Genomic DNA, 19,353 nt, shown 5'->3' with positions numbered 1-19,353 from the left:
TACCACATTTCTTCCTTTACAAAACCCGCCCAAGAGCAAGCATTGCAGAAAATAGTAAGGCCATCCAAAGGCGGGCTGAAACATAGAAGAGATGTGAAACTGACAACCTACTTGACGAAGCAAAGGCCTGGCAGATGAGAATAAGCAACTCTGGCAGAAGAAACCAGAACACCAATGATGTGGCTAGGGTTCATTGCAGCAAGATGAGATAAGGAAGGGTCTCGATGGTGATAAGATTCCTGTCAGCTGAATAGCCAAACGGAGTACTTGGCCTGACAGAAAAAACATTGCAACAACTAAAGGCAAAACACCCAACAGCACGACAAGCAAGTGCTCAGTCAAAGCTTGACGGGACTACACTCCACCCAATCCTGTCATATATGACAGGATAACTGGAGACATAGTGTGGAGGAAGGCAGTGCACACATAGGGAGGGGCAGGCCTGGATGCAAAATCTTGACGAGTAATCATCAGTAACATCAGGTTTGGGGAAGCAGCAACAGACCTGTGTAACACCATTGCCTCACTGGCGAGAAAGCTGGCTTCAAGTCAGTGCAACAGCATTGAAGCATTGACGGCTTGCAGACTAGTCCCTCTTGATAAGAATCCAGGATGTACTCCCATCGGGGTGGGCGAAGTCTTATGACGGATTATAGGAAAATGCATAAAAAAGATGATGTTAAGCAGGCACTTGGCAACCTCCAAGTGTGTGCAGGCCAGCAGGCAGGACATGAGGCAACAGCTAACTCTATGAGGAAAATATATGAGGAAGAAGACTGTCAGCCTCAAATGCATTTAATTCCATCAACCGGGAGGCAATGCTGCACAACATCAAGGTTAAATGCCCAGCATTTGCACAACATGTGGAAAACACCAACAAAGAACAGCCAGAACTCTACAGTGTGAGTAAGACAGCTGCTTATGATGTCAGCGTAATCCAATCCACAGAACGAACTACACATGGGAACCCCGTTGCCATGGCTATGTACGTCCTGGCTATGACACCACTGCAACAACAGACCAAGTACGAGTCCACCAATGTAAAACAATGGCCCATGCAGATGATCTTACAGGTACTGGCATAGTGGAAGAATGTGAGGAAATGGTGGAACTTTGTAACATCGCATGGCTCTGAAATAGGTTACTACCATAATGTAAGTAAGACCATCTTGATTATGAAATCAGCTCTATCAAGATGCACAGAAGTCCTTTAGAGGCACAAATATGATAGTAACTAAGGAAGGTCAGAGGCATCTAGGTGTTTTGATTGAAGCTAAAGAGTTCAAAGACCAATACATAAGCAATAAGGCAAAGACATGGGTAGAAGAAATTCATGTATTATCCAGCCATGCAGAAACAGAACCTCATGCAGCATAGAGCGTATTTACATATGGAGTAAAACACAAGTAGATCTTCGTGATGCGAACCATGGCAGACATTGAGTTGCTGCGGCAACCATTGGAAGACGCTATCAGGGATTCATTCCTCCCATCACTGACCAATGGCCACATCCCCACACCACAAGAGAGGGAATTTCAAGCACTATCACCCAGGATGGGAGGCCTCAGCATTATAAATCCAGCAGCCATGGCATACTATGAACATAGAAATTCACTTAGGCTCACCGAATCCGTGTCACAGAAGATTTGAGCTCAGGTTGAGATGAGTGAGATTGACCACCAAAGACAGAAAGGCATAAAGACACAAAAAAGCAAGGAGCGAGAAACAAAAGAAAAGGACCAGCTGCAGCACCTAACCGAACACCTAACACCAGACCAGTGTGGTAGTGTTGAAATGGCACAGGAGGTTGGGGCATCGACTTGGCTGGCAACCCTGCCTCTCAAGGCAAAAGGCTTCCATTTCAACAAACAAGATTTTATTGGTGCCATAGCCTTGAGATATGAGTGGCCAATAGAGATCCAACCTCATCACTGAGCCTGTGGGACTGTGATGCAAACCATGCAATAGTTTACGGGACTGGAGGCTTTGTTTGCATTTGACACAATGAAGTACGCTACCTGAATGCGAAAATGCTGCAGCATATATGCCATGATGTCACCATAGAACCAGCTCTGCTATCCCTAGACGGTGAGCACTTCACCCACAGAACAGCAAATACATCAAATGATGCAAGAGTAGATGTCAGTGCTCTAGGTTTCTGGACACGTGGGCAAAGGGCTTTCTTCGACACTGGGATATTTGATCCTATGGCAGCTTGTCATCGTGAACTGTCTCTCGAGGCTGCACAAAAGGAATGAACAAGAAAAAAAAAAAAGGAAACTATCAAGAAAGGATCCAACATGTGGACCACGGTTGATTCACTCCCCTTGTGTTCGCAGCATCAGGTGGGATGGGTTCCGAAGAGGTGATATTCTACTTGAGACTGCAGAGGTTCTTTCTCAGAAGCAGCATCAACCACAGAATTCTGTAATGGCCTGGATGAGATGTCGACTCTCATTTTCCATTGAGGTCTGCACTCCTATGCCTCAGCAGCACAAAATCATCAGCCCTCAGCGCTGTTTCTCTGGCGGGTGTGGATTACGAAGCTAATGTGGTCGAGAGTTGCTTAGACCAGTGACTCCAATAGATTTAATGTCTTTATTGGCTCTGTAATGTTAATGAATATTGTTACGGAACAGAGAGAGATAATGAACACTTCAAGTGAGAACACCAAAATCACTACTGTCCCGCAAAGTTCCAGGTTCAAAACAAAAGAGTTAGGTAAAATTACAAGTTAAAGTTTAATGCCCAAACTAACAACTAAACATTCAGGACTCATAAGGATAATGTAATGGCAAAAAACAGGTTAAATATATGGTTAACTGCAATAGCCTCTATTAACACGATATTGGCAAGAGTAAATTTATCTAAGTCAGCCCTGATAAAATGAGAAAACCAGATAATGCTCAGTTAATGCAAAATATATTATTACAGATACAAAATATTATTAATAATGGCTGACACCTAAAACACAGGAATCACAAAAACCTCACTAGGCCTACGAATTAACACCTTATGCCATACAGTACAAGAAAAAATGTAATAACACTTATACTCAAATTACACAGCAGCTAGATGGTTGGAGACTTCCTGAGCACTCACAAAAATAATAACAACTGTACAGGGGAGGACAGAGATGTGAACAAATGAGTAGATCTAAGTGGCAATTGATGCAGACAGAGACTGAGCTCATTATATAGGGGCCGGCAGAGCTTGATACAACTTGTAATAAGGACGCGCAAATGAAGCCACAGGGGACAAAGAGTTGACACTCCTGCTCTGACCAGCAGAAAGAACGACTTACTCTACTATAAGGGGGGGAAGGGGGGAGTGAGGTAGAACACGCACTATGGAAGCCACGAGGCGAATCGTGATCAAACATGCAGCATACTGTACGTTAGAATTATACAAAGGATGATGAAATCATAGGCTATGTAACACCTCCCCACAAAGAAAGAGAAATTTACAAAGGAAATTTCTTATTACTTATTGCTTCCAGAAAATGTTTACTGTCGGAGTTCCACCATTTGGGTTTAGAATTTTTGGCAGGCCTTCTGTTGCGCATTGGAATACATAACCTGACGGCACTGTTGAGGGTTTCTGTAAAATAATTCCATGCGTCATTGATATCTAAAGTTTCAGCAATAAGATGTCAGTTACCTGCACCAACAATTGAGTATAATTTCTTAAAATTTGCCATCTTAAAGTCAGGCACTTTCTTGCAACTGGCCCTGACTTTGTCTTCACTGATTTTAATGTTAAATGTAACTGTGCGATGAACAGTTGTACTAAATTCTTCTCCTACAGTAACATTATTCACGACATTTTCTGATGTGGCTAAGACAAGATCTAGGATATTAGATCCACGTGTCGGATAATTTACAAATTGATACAGAGAACTTTCCTGCAAGTTTGTATATAGGTCTAACCCGGTGTGTGAGGATAGCGCTTTTCCCCATTTTGGAACTGATAAATTAAAATCACCAAATATTACAGTGCATTGCATACAAGATATTTCGGCAATTTTATTGTAGATTTCATTATCGATGTTGAGTGGCTGACCGGGTGGTCGATATATTAACCAAAGTGTGATTTTATGACAAGATTCATTCCTAAGCTGAATATAAATAGTGTCTACGTTTTCAATACATGGCTTGGTAATTACGACTTGAAGAAATCATGATTTAATATACAGTATAACAACACACCGCCCCCTGCTCGATTATTCCTTTCATTATTAAAAATGTGATAGCCTGGTAAATAAAACTCTGCTAAATCGCTTTGCTCAGTATTTAGCCACGATTCTGTTATACCAATTACGTCATAATCTTCAGTAAAGACAAGGGCCTCTAAATCAGAAAATTTATTACGCAGACAATGTGCATTTACAAGAAGAGCTTTAATGTGTTTTCCTTTCTGATGTGTGAAGCTTCCAATACTTATTGATTCATCGGATCGTATGACATCTACGTTTGCCTCCCTTGATGCTTGTTTTTTCTCCAGAAAGTACTTAGTTCATCACTAAGCAAACGACCGTGGTGGGCAGAACCAATGGCATTCAAGTGTACTCTATCATTCGCAAATTGTGTTCACTGCTCGTAAAACTGGTTCCATGTGTAGATGAACTCAACTCCTTCCTGCAGGCAGTGACTTGACCCTATTATTTATACTAAATGCTTTACTGAAGAAGGCATTCCCTGTACCAATCCTTGGGAGTATTCCTGAAATTAAGATGTTGTTAGTTTTCTCCTTGCAGGGTCAAATCATCCTGCTGTACTTCGCTATTAGCTCCTCTAATCGGGTCCGTACGACATCATTATTACCTGATTGAATGATAACTAGGCTGTCATTTTCCGCATTCTCAAAGACATCATTCACAGTCTCCGTTACATCGTCTACTCCTGCACCTGGGATACAAAAAACGCTTTCGTTTAGAGAGAGCTCTGCCACAAAATTCAGCCAACTGACCACAGATGATGGAGTCCCCCACAACCCGCACCTCATGGGGCTCTTCCTCTACTTCTGAGAGAATCTGAAACTTGTTGTATGTTGTTACTGGAATGATGCTCCTTTTCCTTGCAAGCCTTGCACCATTCTGCACTGGAACTCATTGTGTACGGTGGGGGGAGAAGTAACTACAGCAGGAGGAGGAGGATCAAACTGGACTGCAGTTGGCCTAGCAGTGACATTATCCTCTGCAGTGTGTCCGATATTACTCGCAATGAATTCTTCCAGCACATCAACTTTTTAGGTCAGGCTGTTAATTTTGTTTGTAGCCTCGGTCAGCTTGTCTTCCAGGCTCTGACATAGTTTGCACATCCTGCAAACAAAGGTGCAGTCCGTATAAAAGGATCCTGTGAAACTACCGGAGCAGATTATGCAGATAATGTTCCGCGGCATTCTGAAATCCAAGGTTACTGCGAGGATTTATCAGAGAAAAAGAATCTACTGATTAGTACTTGGAAGAGATATTGGAACAAGAATAAGTTACATATACAAAACCTGCTAGAACAGTGATAATTTATGCAGTGGTTACGGGTTTTACTGGTGAGGATCTTGTTGCTGTTTAGAACTGTGCAGGAAAGATATGATGTCTTTATTAATGCATTCCCACTCCCACCTCCACCACCCTTCTCTCTGAGTTCCTCTCTCTGCAAACGTCTGTCATACCCTCTCCCACCCTTTGTTAACTTGCACCAGCCCACCATGGCCCGCAAAAAAATCCTGCCGTGGTCCTCTTGGGGGCCATAGTTACCACTTTGAGAATGAATGATCTGAGCAGAAGTACTCTGCAAACGGCTCTCTCATTTTTTTTTTTTTTTTGTCAGTTTATTGTGTAACACTTTTTCTGATGAGTTGGAAAGCCACATTACCAGGATTTTCTTTCACATCACCTTCGGGACTAGTTGTTGCACCCTACTCCTTCTTGAATGATCATGTTGTACAGTAGGATGAATACAGATTTAGTAATCTGTTTTGCCTTATTGAAAAACTGTCTAGGTTACATTCATTATACTTAAATTTTGTTGTAATACCAAAACCAAAATTATACTCATCTGGCTGTATTGATAAGCGATAATTAAACACATTTTGCTGGTGTAAACCATATTTAGGGAAAGATGTCTTTTTCAGGAAACAGTTTGTGCTCCAGCATACTGTTTTCAAGCAGCAATGATTCTTAGGAATGCCATTTGCTTTTTTTTTTTTTTTTATGCAAGGGATCGTGAAAAGATTAGTACAAGAGAGTAAGAAGAGAGTGGATGAGGAAGTTGGAAGGAATTTGAATGTAAAGCAGAGGGAATGTGAAAAAATGCTCTGGAAGGAGGCAGAGTTATACAGGGTAATAAAAAAGTTTGTAGGGCAATGGAAGATAAAAATGGCTGATCGATAGTGGAGAAGGAAGAAAAAGTGAGCAGATGGAGACAGCACTTTAAGGAAATGTTAAACATAGAGAATGAAAGTAATGTGAGTATAAGCAGCTAGGAAATGGCTGGGAGAAAGAAGGAGGTAAGAAGAGAAGAAGAGAACACTAGGATGGAAGTAATGGAGGCAATTGAGAAAGACATAATGGGAAAAGCCCAAGGAATTGACGGAGTGTGTGATGCAATGCTAAGCATGGGGGAGAGACGTACGCAAGAATGGATATGGAAGATGTGCACACTGGCTTAGGAAGAAAGTAGAGTCCCAGAGGATTGGATGTCAGGTATAATTATTCTCCTGTACAAAAGAAAATGGGAAAAACAAGTGTGTGGTAATCACAGAGGCATATGTCTTCTTAGTGTATCAGGAAATCTGTATGGCAGGACACTTACTGACAGAGTTAGGGAAATAACAGAGGAATTAGTTGGAGAAGAACAGGGAGGTTTTAAGAAGGGAAGACGTTGTGTAGATCAGATATTCAGCCTTAAGTCTTTGGTGGAAAAGTTTCTAGAGAAGGGAAAGAAGTTGTATGCAGCCTTCATGGATGTGGAGAAAGCATATGACAGGGTGGATTGACAAAGAATGTGGAAAATGTTAGGAATATATGGAGTAAAGGGGGTGTTAATGAATGCCGTGAAGAGTATGTACGAGGGTGCTAAGGCTGCAGTACGTGTAGACAGTGAACTGAGTGATTTTTTTCTGTCTGAATGTTCGATTGAAACAGGGGTGTGTCAGGTCTCCATGGTAGTTCAATCTGTGTACGGATGGAGTCATAAAAGAGATACAACTTAGGGCAATGGATTTTGGAGTGGCCCTAATGAGAGATAGATAAGCATTTGGAAACTTCCTGTTCTGTTGTTTGCAGATGATACTGTGTTGTTAAGTGAAGGAGAAGGGGAAATGCAAGGTTTAGTGAATATGTTTGGGAGAGTGTGTAAGAAACGGATTTCAAAGGTGAATGTGAAGAAGAGTAAAGTTACGGTCTTCGAGAGAAATGAAGTCAGTGAATGTACATTGAGGTTGGATGATGAGGAAATGGAAAATGTCAGTGCATTTAAGTACTTGGTTAGTGTAATGAGTAGGGATGGAAGTTGAGAGGATGAAGTCCATGAAAGGGTACAACAACGAAGAATAGTTGCTGGTTCTTTAAAAGCAGTGATAAGGAATAGGAAAGTGAGCATGGAAGTAAAAATGTCATGGTAAGATAATATTGTGATATCAGCTCTAACGTATGGAAGTGAATCTTCGACCATGTTGGAAGGACACAAGTCACGAGTGAGAGCAGTGGAAATGAGCTATTTGAGGGTGCAATTGGAATTACGTGGATAGACAGACTGACAAATGAGGAAGTGAAGGAGCATTGTGGTGTGGATCTGATGTGACAGACAGCATTAGGAGGAATACAGTGAGGTGCTTTGGCCATGTGGAGATGATGGAGAGCGAGAGACTAACGAGGAGAGTGTATGTGAGTGAGTTAGGGGGTGGAGTGGGAGGGGGAGGTTGAGGATGAGATAGAGGGATGGAGTGGAGAAATATATGAGAGAGGGGGATGTGAGCTGGGAGGAGGGCAGTGAAATGGCGGGTGACAGGTCGACATGAAAGCGATTTGTTTGTGGTCACCCCTCACATGCTTGAGGCGTCTGGCATTAGTTAAAGTAGATACATAGTGCCGACTGCAGTTACCAAGGGTGGTGTGATGACGTTGCCATGGCAACACCCAAAGACTCGCCTCGAGTGCGTGACTTCAAAAGCACCAGCCGTCCTCACTCTTGCCAGCCCCCGACTGCCCGCTTGCAACCAGGACGCACCCTTATGTCCAAATACTTAAGATTTCTTATAATTACTTCCACAGATCCTGAGTACGCTCCACGGTGACTTGGACGATCAGGCCGTCAAGGCTCTGCCTGGTTATATTCACGAATGTTCTGAGCTCTTCAGTTCCCATATTTATGTAGAGAGCTTCCCAACAACAGTGACTGGTAAGTTAGCTCTCTCTCTCTCTCTCTCTCTCTCTCTCTCTCTCTCTCTCTCTCTCTCAGCAGGAATAAACACACAAAATCCATCATCGAGGAGATAGGATTGATTAATACTAATGATTGTTACCCTCTTCACAAATTCTCATGCAAGGTTGTCCAAATATTGCCCACCAATTACTCGGTTCCTCCGGGGACGGCTCAGTCAGCATTACTATGCTGTGTTCATCAAATTTAATTTTCTACTTCCCACTACGCCTTTCGTGATTTCTATTACCTTTGTTTTTATGTTCATGACGTCCATCGTTGTCACTAATTTTCACAGAGGAACCAAAGTCTCGGTTCCCCACACCAGCAGACTGAGCCACAACATATGAAGATTATGATACATATGTGATCAGTTTATATACCCACGACAAGAGGGATAATATATTTTTTATTATTATCATTATTATTATTATTATTATTATTATTATTATTATTATTATTGTTGTTATTATTATTCCGTCACTTTTCATTCCCGATTATCACCAAACATTTAGAGGATGTACAGCGACGCACCAAAGTGTCTGTACCCTCCTCGTTGGAAGGAAGTGGAAGTAAGGGTTAGAGAGAGGGCAGGCGAACGGACACCCGTGAGTGGTAGTTTGGTACTGAGCTAAGAGGATGATGATGAGAAACTTAATGAACTTGAATTCGAAACCTTTCCATGCTATTCACCTGCAAAACACTATGCGTTCGTAACATATACAGCATATATTATAACACAGACTTCGTTATCATGGAGTCCTGTGATACGTCGTCCAGACACGACCCATCTGTTTCGGATCCTCATCATACAAATGAAGTACCGAGCCAGTTTCACTGCAGTCTGCATCACGGAGGCTAACACTGGACAAGGTGAGGTTCATTTTGTTTTTTGTTGGAACTTCATTTAAAAAATAGAGCCAAATACTGATATAGTCAGTCCGGCTGATAATTATGTAATGTGTTGCCATAAACTGTCGTGATGCATTGCTGTTATTAATGTCTAATTATCATAGTCATAATGTTAACATGACATTAATATAACGTCTTCCTTTTCCCAGTTGTTAATGTCATGTTAACATTATGGCTATAATAATTAGGCATTAAGAACAACAATGTGTTATGACAGTTTATGGCAACACATTACAAAATTTTCAACCGGACTGACTATACCAGTACTGAGCTCTGTTTTATAAATAAATTTGGATCAGTCAGCATACCAACAAAAAACAAACTAAACCTCACTTTGTCCAGTGTTAGCCTCCGTGATGCAGACTGCAGTGAAATTGGCTCGGTGCTTCATTTGTATGATGAGGATCCGAAACAGATGGCTTGTGTTTGGACCTCGTTTAACAAGACTCCGTGATATCATAGTCTATTGTATAATATATGCTGTACATGTTACGAAACCATAGTGTTTTGCAGGTGAATAGCATGGAAATGTTTCGAATCCAAGATCATTAAGTTTCTCACCATCCTCCTTATAGCTCAGTACCAAACTACCACTCACGGGTGTCCGTTCGCTTGCCCTGTCTCTAACCCTGACTTCCACTTCCTTCCAACCAGGGGGAGTACAGAAACTTTGGTGCGTGGGTGTACAACGCCATGACCTTATTACATTGACCCAGTTTGAAAGACCTTCACCTTCTTTTCAAGGTCGCAGGTCTAAAAATTTTCACAAATCATGAATTCACCACCCTCGATTTATTCGAAAGTAAACATATGTACATGGAAGAAAATCCCATTATATATATATATATATATATATATAAATGGCAAAAATTTGAAGCCCATTCATATGTGACATACTTCGGCGACCCCACTTTTCAACACTTTTCAGCTGCTCTTTCATACAGGAAAAAAAAAAAAAAACTAGAGGCCCCCTCCGCCTGGGGGATTCATACAAGTCGCGAACCGATACACATCTAGCGAGGCTCGGAATATAACCTTGACCTTGACGTATTTTCAGCAAATTCGAACTCGTAGGAGATTTTCATCCCTACTACACACCGTAAAACATTGTGATGATATCTTGATCGGTTGCGAAGTTATAGTGGTAACAGACACAGAGCTTGACTTACTTTCACCAATTTCGAACTCGTGATTGTTTTTTTTGTTTTATTTTTTTCCCTACTACGCTCCTGTAAATTTTTTTGATGATATCTTGAGCAATTGCAAAAAATATCTTCCAAACACACACACACACACACACACACACACACACACACACACACACACACACACACACATCGAAAACAACGCCAGCTTCGCTATCGCGGCTGGTAATGAGGCACTTCTTGGCCTTAGAAGTGTTGTCTAGTCCTGTCTCAGTCTGTATACATTTTTGGTGGTAATTTGACCAACGGTTTTTAAGATTTTACAGAAAGAATGGAAGTTGTGTCTTTCAGCAAAGTCCTCATAGCTGGAGATCAGGAACTCTAACAATTATAGTCTTCTAGTTATTATTAATCTCCAGCTATTACCATACTGTAGGTGGATATCTTTTTATCCATCATTATTTTCGTTAATATTGATCTCCACCTATTATCATAGGTGAATATCATTGTTTTCATCATTCCTTTTATTATTATTATTATTATTATTATTATTATTATTATTATTATTGCTGTTGTTAATGTTATTATATTTATAATTATTATAATTATAAATATTATTATTATTATTATTATTGTTGTTGTTACTATTATTATTACTATTATTATTATTATTATTATTATTATTATTATTATTATTAATATCATTCTTTTTCTTCTGTTCTTCTTCTTCATCTTTTCTTCCTCTTCTTCTTATTCCGTCAGTTTTCGTCTGCGATTTTCATCCTACTTAGGGATGTACAGCACCATGCCCCTGTTACACTGACTCACTTTCAGTGACCTTGTCCTACTTTTCAAGGTATATAACAGTTTCAAAGATAAAAAAAATTATCAGTTTTCATCATCAGCTTACTTCAAAACTATTATGATTATACGAACATGGAAGGAAATTCCGTGATATACAAGTAATTATTTTCTAAACATTTGTTTGGAAAATTCTGAAGGTCATTCATGCGTGATGTTACGATATTTGGGACCCCCCGACTTTCAACAATTTCCAATTGTTCTTCCGTAAACAGTAAAACAAAATATAAACTAGAGGGGAACTCAGTGGAGTGCATCGCTCCGACAAGGGCAATGTAATTTCTAAACTACTCTTCATAATGGTTAAGCTTTCCTATCATTGTTTAGGACGTTGCAAAAAGTGTTTTCCGGATCCAGAATCTGTAATACTATCCAGATCGGTCTCAAAAGTTAATCGATTGTTCCCTGGGACATGGACTATCTACCCACAAAATTTGGTCCAAACTTCACTTTTAGTTTTTGAGTAATCCTGCTAACAGACAAACTAACTAACTAAGAAACAAACAGGGGTGAAAACATACTCTGTCGGAAAGACTGAGGCACTTCTTGGCCCTTGAGGTTTTCTCAGGTCCTAGGCCAGGTGTGTATTCTTTATGATGGCAGTTTGACCAACGGTTTCTGAGTTATCCCAAATAACAGTATTCTGATATGTGAAGATCAGTAACAGTTCCTGACAGTTACAATGTTCTAGTTATTATTATTACTATTTATTAGTCCATCACTTCCGGCTCCGATTTCCATCATGCTTATTAAAGATGTGCAACACCATAACCCTATTACACTAACCCATTTCCAGTGATCTTGACCTACTTCTCAAGATCATAGGTCCAAAAATGCCCATAAATCATTAATTTTCCACCTCAATTTACTCCGAAACTATTCGAGGTACATGGACGCTGAAGGAAATCCATTGAAAAGTTTATTTTCCAAACATCTGTACGAGTACGAGAAAAAAAAATCCGAGAGTCATTCGTGCATGACGTAACAACATTTTGAACACCACAGTTTCCGATACGTTTCATTTTTTTTTTTTTTTTTAATGCAGGAAAAACCAAAACATAAATGACACACTTCTTTGCCCTTAAAGTTTTGTCTGATCCTTGACCAGATTTGTATATATCTGGCGGCAGTTTGACCAATGGTTTTTCAGCTATTACAAAAAACATAAAATCAGCTATTTCCTCATTGGTGGGTATCAGTAACTGTCTCCTACAGTTAATCAGTCTTCTAACTGATCTCAACCTATTACCATAGGTGGGAATCTCTGTATCTATCTTCATTTCTATTATTATTCCGTCACTTTTTGTCTCCGGTGTTCATAATACTTGTTGAGGATGTACAGCATTATGATCCTATTACCCTGACCCAATTTTAGTGACCTTGACCTATTTTTCAAGGTCACAGGTTAAAAAAAAGTGAAAAAAATCATGAAGTTTGAACCGCAGTTCACCACAAATCCAAAAGAAATACATGAACATGGATGGAAACCTTGTGATAAAATTGTTTCCTATTATTAGTGTGAAAAAATGAAGGTCATTCATGCGTGACATTACGGTATTTGTGACCAGGACTATTTACCAGGACAGTCTACCAGGACTGTCTATATACCAGGTCTATACACTAATGGTGGCAGTCTTACCAAGGGTTTTGAGTTGTTACAAAAAACATCATTATCATAAGTGAAGGAAAGTAACTGTCTCTGACAGTTACAATTTTAATGTTACTACTAGTAGTAGTAGTAGTAGTAGTAATCTCTGCCTACAAGACTATTGTTTTCACTGGTATTATTATTCTCGCCTCAGGGTCTCACAACGATTCAAGGAGAATCGGAAACTGTGCAAGGAATCTGAAAGGTCCAGGTTACGTGTCCTGACATGGGCCATTGTGATAGAAAAAATCCAACTCTCCCCAATGAGGTCAAGGTTATTGTAAGAAATTATAGCAGAGACATGCATTCTTCGACACCTTTGTCAGATCCCTTGTTGAAGTTACACAAGAAGTTGTCTTAGGGTCTTCAGATCTTGTGTATAATAAACATACCTTACAACAAGGGAAAGCTTCCTTATTATGGCAACACAGTAGAAGTGCATAAGTATCAACATTCTGGCCTCACACTCTCCCGATGATTGCAGAACCGGAGACTGCGCAAGAAATTTGAAGGGCCCCGGCTATGTGTCCTGGCATGGACCACTGTTCATAGAGAAAAAAATTTCAAATCTCCCCAGTGGGGTCAAGGCTACTAAGAAACATTAGGTGGAGACTAGCTACTATCAGTAGGACTGTTACAGAGTTCTAGCTATTGTTATCATCTCTCCCGGACGGAGTCGGACGAGGTATTGTTTTTGATCAAGTTTGTTTCTTTGTTTACCTCGTCCAGATTGAGTCCACGAAAAATTGTTTTTGGTCGAGTTTCTTCATATGTTAGCAATATTATGGAAAAACAGCTGAATGAAATTACATGAAACTTTCAGGATATGCGGGCACTGGTCCCAAAAGAAAGTAATTAAATTTTCGAGGTAATTGAGTTACCATTAAAGGTCAAAATCAAGGTCACGGATTTTCAGAGGGGTATAACATGAAAACACTTGAAGACAGAGATACTTACCATTATGAACATACAGGAACTCGTAATATGAACTTTCATTTGGCACCAAGACCTTTGACCCTGAATGATCTTGAAAGGACATACTCAAGGTCATGGATGTTCAGGGGGCTATAACTCGAAACCGGTTGAAGATTACTGTTACCTAGATATGGGAAGTCTCAAATGGGCTTTCATTTGGCAGCATAACCTTTGAACTTGAGTGACCTTGATAAGTCAAATGCGAGATCACGGATTTTCAGAGGGCATAACTTGAAAACATTTGCGAGATTACTTAGACTTTAATTGTGCACTGACACTAAATGGCAGAAACTAGTCAGTATTTAAGAGCAGTAAAATAGCTGCCATCAAGCGAGGTTTGTTGTGCCTGGCACGACTTGTTACTATTCTTGTTGTTGTTGTTGTTAATACTGAAACCTCCACCACCCTTCTCACCACCATCACCACCATGTACAGTACACTCCAACTCAACCACCACCAAAACCCTCGCATGACCCCAACCAAACACTGAGAATCACCACCGTTCAGTTCGGAAAAATCTCCACCTAATCTCTCTCAGCTCCTCTACAGACCCTTCACCTTCTCCCCCTCCACATTACCCCACTATCACCCTTCCGTTCACCATCCCAAATCTCCCCCTACATCACTATGACCATCACCATCGCCCTGTCCATCACTGTCACCACAACCATCTGCCCCTCCGTCATTATTGTCCCCACCATCCCCATCTACATCACTTTCATCACCACCATCTTCTACTCCATCGCTATGGCCACCACCATCCCCCCCCAGCATCACTATCATCACCACCACCTCCCTACATCACTAGAACGACTACCATCTCCTTCATCACTATCACCACCACCATCTCCCAGTACATCACTATCACCACCACCATCTCCTTTATCATTGTCACCACCACAGTCTCCCCCTACATCACTGTCACCACCACCATCTCCCCCTCCATCACTGTCACCACCACCATCTCCCCCTCCATCACTGTCACCACCACCATCTCCCCCTCCATCACTGTCACCACCACCATCTCCTCCTCCATCACTGTCACCACCACCATCTCCCCCTCCATCACTGTCACCACCACCATCTCCCCCTCCATCACTGTCACCACCACCATTTCCCCCTCCATCACTCTCACCACCACCATCTCCCCCTCCATCACTGTCATCACCACCATCTCCTTTATCACTGTCACCACAACCATCTCCCCCTCCATCACTCTCACCACCACCATCTCCCCCTCCATCACTGTCACCATTACCTCCCTCACACGACCTTTCCAAAAAACTCTAAGACCCACCACCCACCACTTCGCCACTAACTTCCACCACCACTAACTTCCACCACCACTAACTTCCACCACCACTAACTTCCACCACCACTAACTTCCACCACCACTAACTTCCACCACCACTAACTTCCACCACCACTAACTTTCACCACCACTAACTTCCACCACCACTAACTTCCACCACCACTAACTTCCACCACCACTAACTTCCACCACCACTAACTTCCACCACTACTAACTTCCATCATCACTAACTTCAACCACCACTAACTTTCACCACCACTAACTTCCATCATCACTAACTTCAACCACCACAATGAACACCACTATATTCGACTATTACTAACTTCCACCATTAATTTCCATCACCATACACGATCTACTAACACCACCACCACCTGTCATCACCTTACTACTTCCACCAATACAATAAACATCAACATCACTACCACCAACTCCACAATCACCACTATCCTCCACACCTCCACTATCCTCCACAACCTCTCAAGTCTCTTCCAAGTCCAACCAGATAATGTTCCGTTATGTTCCTTAACCAGAACTCCAGAAACGGTGCTTCACTCTGGAGATGTTCAGCAACATGGGCGCTACCATGGCGAACTTCTTTCCTCTGTACCGATGTGTTGCCTACAAACTGGACTGGGTAAGACCTCGTGCTTCTGTTGGTATCTGCTGGATTACCCCCGGTTACTCACTCATATACAGCCTAAAATTTTTACTCTTATTTTTTTATCTTATTTTTAACTCAATGACGATTTTTTTTTACTTCATGACTGCTTTTTAACCCAGATTTTTTTTTCCCATGACTGTTTATTTATCCCATGCCTACTTTTTTTTTTTTTACCCCATAATCCTATAACTGTATGTTTACTCAATTACTTTATTTTATTCCATGACTATTTTTTACTCCGTGACTTTTTTACTTTATGACTTTTTCACTACATGACCATTTCTTTCCCCATGGCTATGTTTGTTACCTATGAGTGTTTCATTATTCATTCCAAGACTTTTATTTTTTTCAATTCAGGAAAGAGTTCTGTCACCATTAAACTGGACAGCGTGATATAAATTAGGTGTACCTGTATAATTGTGTATATATCTTTGTGCAACACAGTAATCTATTCTTTAACTCCGTCGCTTTAATTCTCTTTCCTAAACTGAATAAAATTTTCTTTAGGTATAAAAAATAATGTCACTGTACTGGATACAATGTCATCATATTCACCGTACAGTGTTTTAACTCCACCAGTAAAAAAGATGCATTATTTTTCTTTTTTTTTTCTTTTTCTTTTCTGCTCCCAGGTGATCATACCTTATCTCTCTACTCTTCTCACGTTAACTTGGCATAAAATTACCAACTCTTCAGCGTGGCTATTGACTTATAGCAATGGATTATCAACAGAATATGATGCCAGCCATGTAGAAGTGCTATGAAAAGGATGCCGAGCTGTATCATTTTTTATTCTGTCATTGAGCTGCGTGAAATAAGCTGCAAATGGGCTAATATCTGGGCCAAGTTAAGGTGAAAGGACTATAGTGGTGATGGAGTTAATGAGGACTATATATAACCTTCTTTAGTTCAGAAATTCTAATCTGCAGAATATCGTCTAAATAAAGGAAAAACGAAATTTACATTAAACATTTATAGTCGCAATGATATTACTGGTGATGTCTTAAGTACTTACTAACCTAATTACTACAGTGCAATAACTACATTATATACTCTTCTTGCCAGGTCTAGACGACCTTAGCAACCCTAGAATGGATTATTGAACAGCAAGGTGTCAGGTGTGGGTTTCATACATCACTATGGCTTATATTTTATTTTCATTTATGTTCATTTCTCTACCGGTTGAGTAATGGACTCAAGCTGAAAAAGTTTCTTACTTGAAAAATGCTATTCATCGTAGCTCATAATGGGTGAGAACTGCTGATGCAGCATTTTCCCCCTCAAAATTAGGTTACGAAATTTAGTATAATCCCTCCCCCCTACATTTGTACTGAATTGCTGACAATTGCCAAAACCGTCTGGCGGTTGAGCCCAGCCTACTAATGTATTGGTCTCTGAGTCACTCATTATAACCAGGAGAGAACTGGGCCAGACTGGAGCCCACAGGGCGGCTCCAACAATCTTTCCCTGTGTCTAACTGGATGCTAGGCGATGTGTTCCAGGGATCTAAACCATATTCAGATAGAGTCTTCAGTGAAGTTTTTATAAATACCTTAAGATTCTTTGCGAATACGCAGATTCTTGAAATAATCTATATAGGATTGTCTTCAGCCATTCATGTTCCTTTCAAGGCCAAGAGCACCAAAGGGTCAGGCAATACACAGCTTGGCTTTTCTTGTTTGAGGGATGAGAGAGACAGTCACAATGTAAACTTCATTATTAACCACATTATTTATTGTATACATTTTTTATCATTATTTTTCCAGGAACAGATGGATCGTTTCACAGCCTGCATCAATGGACTGGAATAATTAAAGACAAGAGTAACACCTTCAGTCCGATGACGTATTTTGCTGTGTATTCTCGTTGTCTTCAGACGATTTTATTCAGCTGAGGTTGACAACCACACACACACACACACACACACACACACACACACACACACACACACACACACACACACACACACACACACAAACTACGTCACGATACAGGATGCTGAAAGTCGTCTCTCCCTGGAAGACCTTCGACTGGATTCAACATAGTCCCCTGCACATCCACCCCTTCCCCTTCACTACCACTAGGTCATATTTTATTCTTGACACCTCCAGACGATTTTACTTAATTTGGGAAGGACGTGTCTTAAGGAAGGAGTTAGAGAAAACTAAGATCTAACTCTCCTTCCTTTTGAACAGTCTCTCCAAAAGTAATATAAAATCATGTGGAGGGAGGAAGAAAAAATATGGATTACCTCATCGTTTGTGAAGTGTGTAAGATAAAAGGATTGTTCTTAGATATATCCAGTTCTTTAATATTATAGCCAACTTTTTTTTCCTTTTTTTTGCTTCTCTATAAGTCTGATTGGATTAGGTAATTTTCCTACTTGCGTGCTTCCTCTTTGCACATTTTTAGATCCTAGATCGCCCATTGCTTACAACGGATGAAAAAAGTTAGGGTGACGATGATCATGATGATTTGCCAGAATTCGTTATATATTTGTCGACTGAAACGGAGGAAAGAAGGGAGGTTCCATAATAACAACAACAACAATAATAAAAATAATAATAATAATAATAATAATAATAATAATAATAAGATGATGATGATGAGGATGAGGATGAAGATGCAGATGAGGATGAAGAATCCCCTGCACACACTACACAAGTCTGTGCATTTCTTCATCTGCTCCTCCGTATTACTTCCCAGCCAGAACTAACCTATCACGTCCCTCAGTCTAACGACGTTTAATATTTCGAAACTTTATTTTTTTTGCTACTTTTTTTTACAATTTTATTAGGCTTAGTGGGAGAAATAAGATTGAGAAGGAGTTAAGAAGACTGTTTACAATCCCTTCACTACGAATGGTTTCTCCAGAGTTAACATAATCGCTCAGATGTTAACAGGAACCAAGTAAATAGATTCGGGCTTACGTTGAGGGATAAATGAACTAAATCTATGATAAATTTCTGACCAAGGACATATACAAGGTAAAATATAATGGTCTGTCTAGTATCATCTTGAATTTGTGTGTGTGGTGGTGCTGCATTCTTCTGTTGCTTTGCTTGGAGTGTTCCTATGTTGTTTAACAAATATAATCTTATTGCAGTGCTCATGTGGGTATTATTTTCCTTACTGACTAAAACTCTTACAAAAATTATTGTAAGCGCACGCACGTGTGTGTAATAAGATAGAACCTGCTAGGATATGTACTGAATAATCAGGACACGTAATTCAGAAACGAACATGAGGAACTAAGTACAAGGGAGCCATGACTCGTACTGTACTGCTAAAACTGCCGATGACACTGTGGACAAGTCTTCAGTTTTGGACAAACATTTCTAATGCACATGTTAATGGTACAGTGTCTAACCTTTCTGTGTTGTTGCTGAATGAACGCCGTAATGTAGGATGCAGGT

General features: G+C 40.4%; 1 protein-coding gene across 1 annotated transcript in view; it reads left to right on the top strand.

The window, feature by feature from the left end:
- Positions 1 to 18,430, top strand: part of LOC145395433 (uncharacterized) — a 68,525-nt gene extending 50,095 nt beyond the window's left edge. The window contains exons 4-6 of the mRNA XM_080269033.1: positions 8,273 to 8,399; positions 15,807 to 15,910; positions 17,704 to 18,430. Of these exons, the coding sequence (XP_080125159.1) occupies positions 8,273 to 8,399; positions 15,807 to 15,910; positions 17,704 to 17,748 (276 nt within the window). The 3' untranslated portion in view covers positions 17,749 to 18,430. The remainder of the gene's footprint in view (positions 1 to 8,272; positions 8,400 to 15,806; positions 15,911 to 17,703) is intronic.
- The last annotated feature ends 923 nt before the right edge of the window (positions 18,431 to 19,353 follow it).

The sequence above is a fragment of the Coenobita brevimanus genome, chromosome 31 (assembly GCF_032717465.1).
Source record: "Coenobita brevimanus isolate Jiangsu-jjx chromosome 31, ASM3271746v2, whole genome shotgun sequence".
In the NCBI taxonomy this organism is placed as follows: Eukaryota; Metazoa; Arthropoda; class Malacostraca; order Decapoda; family Coenobitidae; genus Coenobita; species Coenobita brevimanus.
Note: the sequence above shows the minus strand (reverse complement) of the source record. Positions and strands in the feature narration are given on the sequence as shown.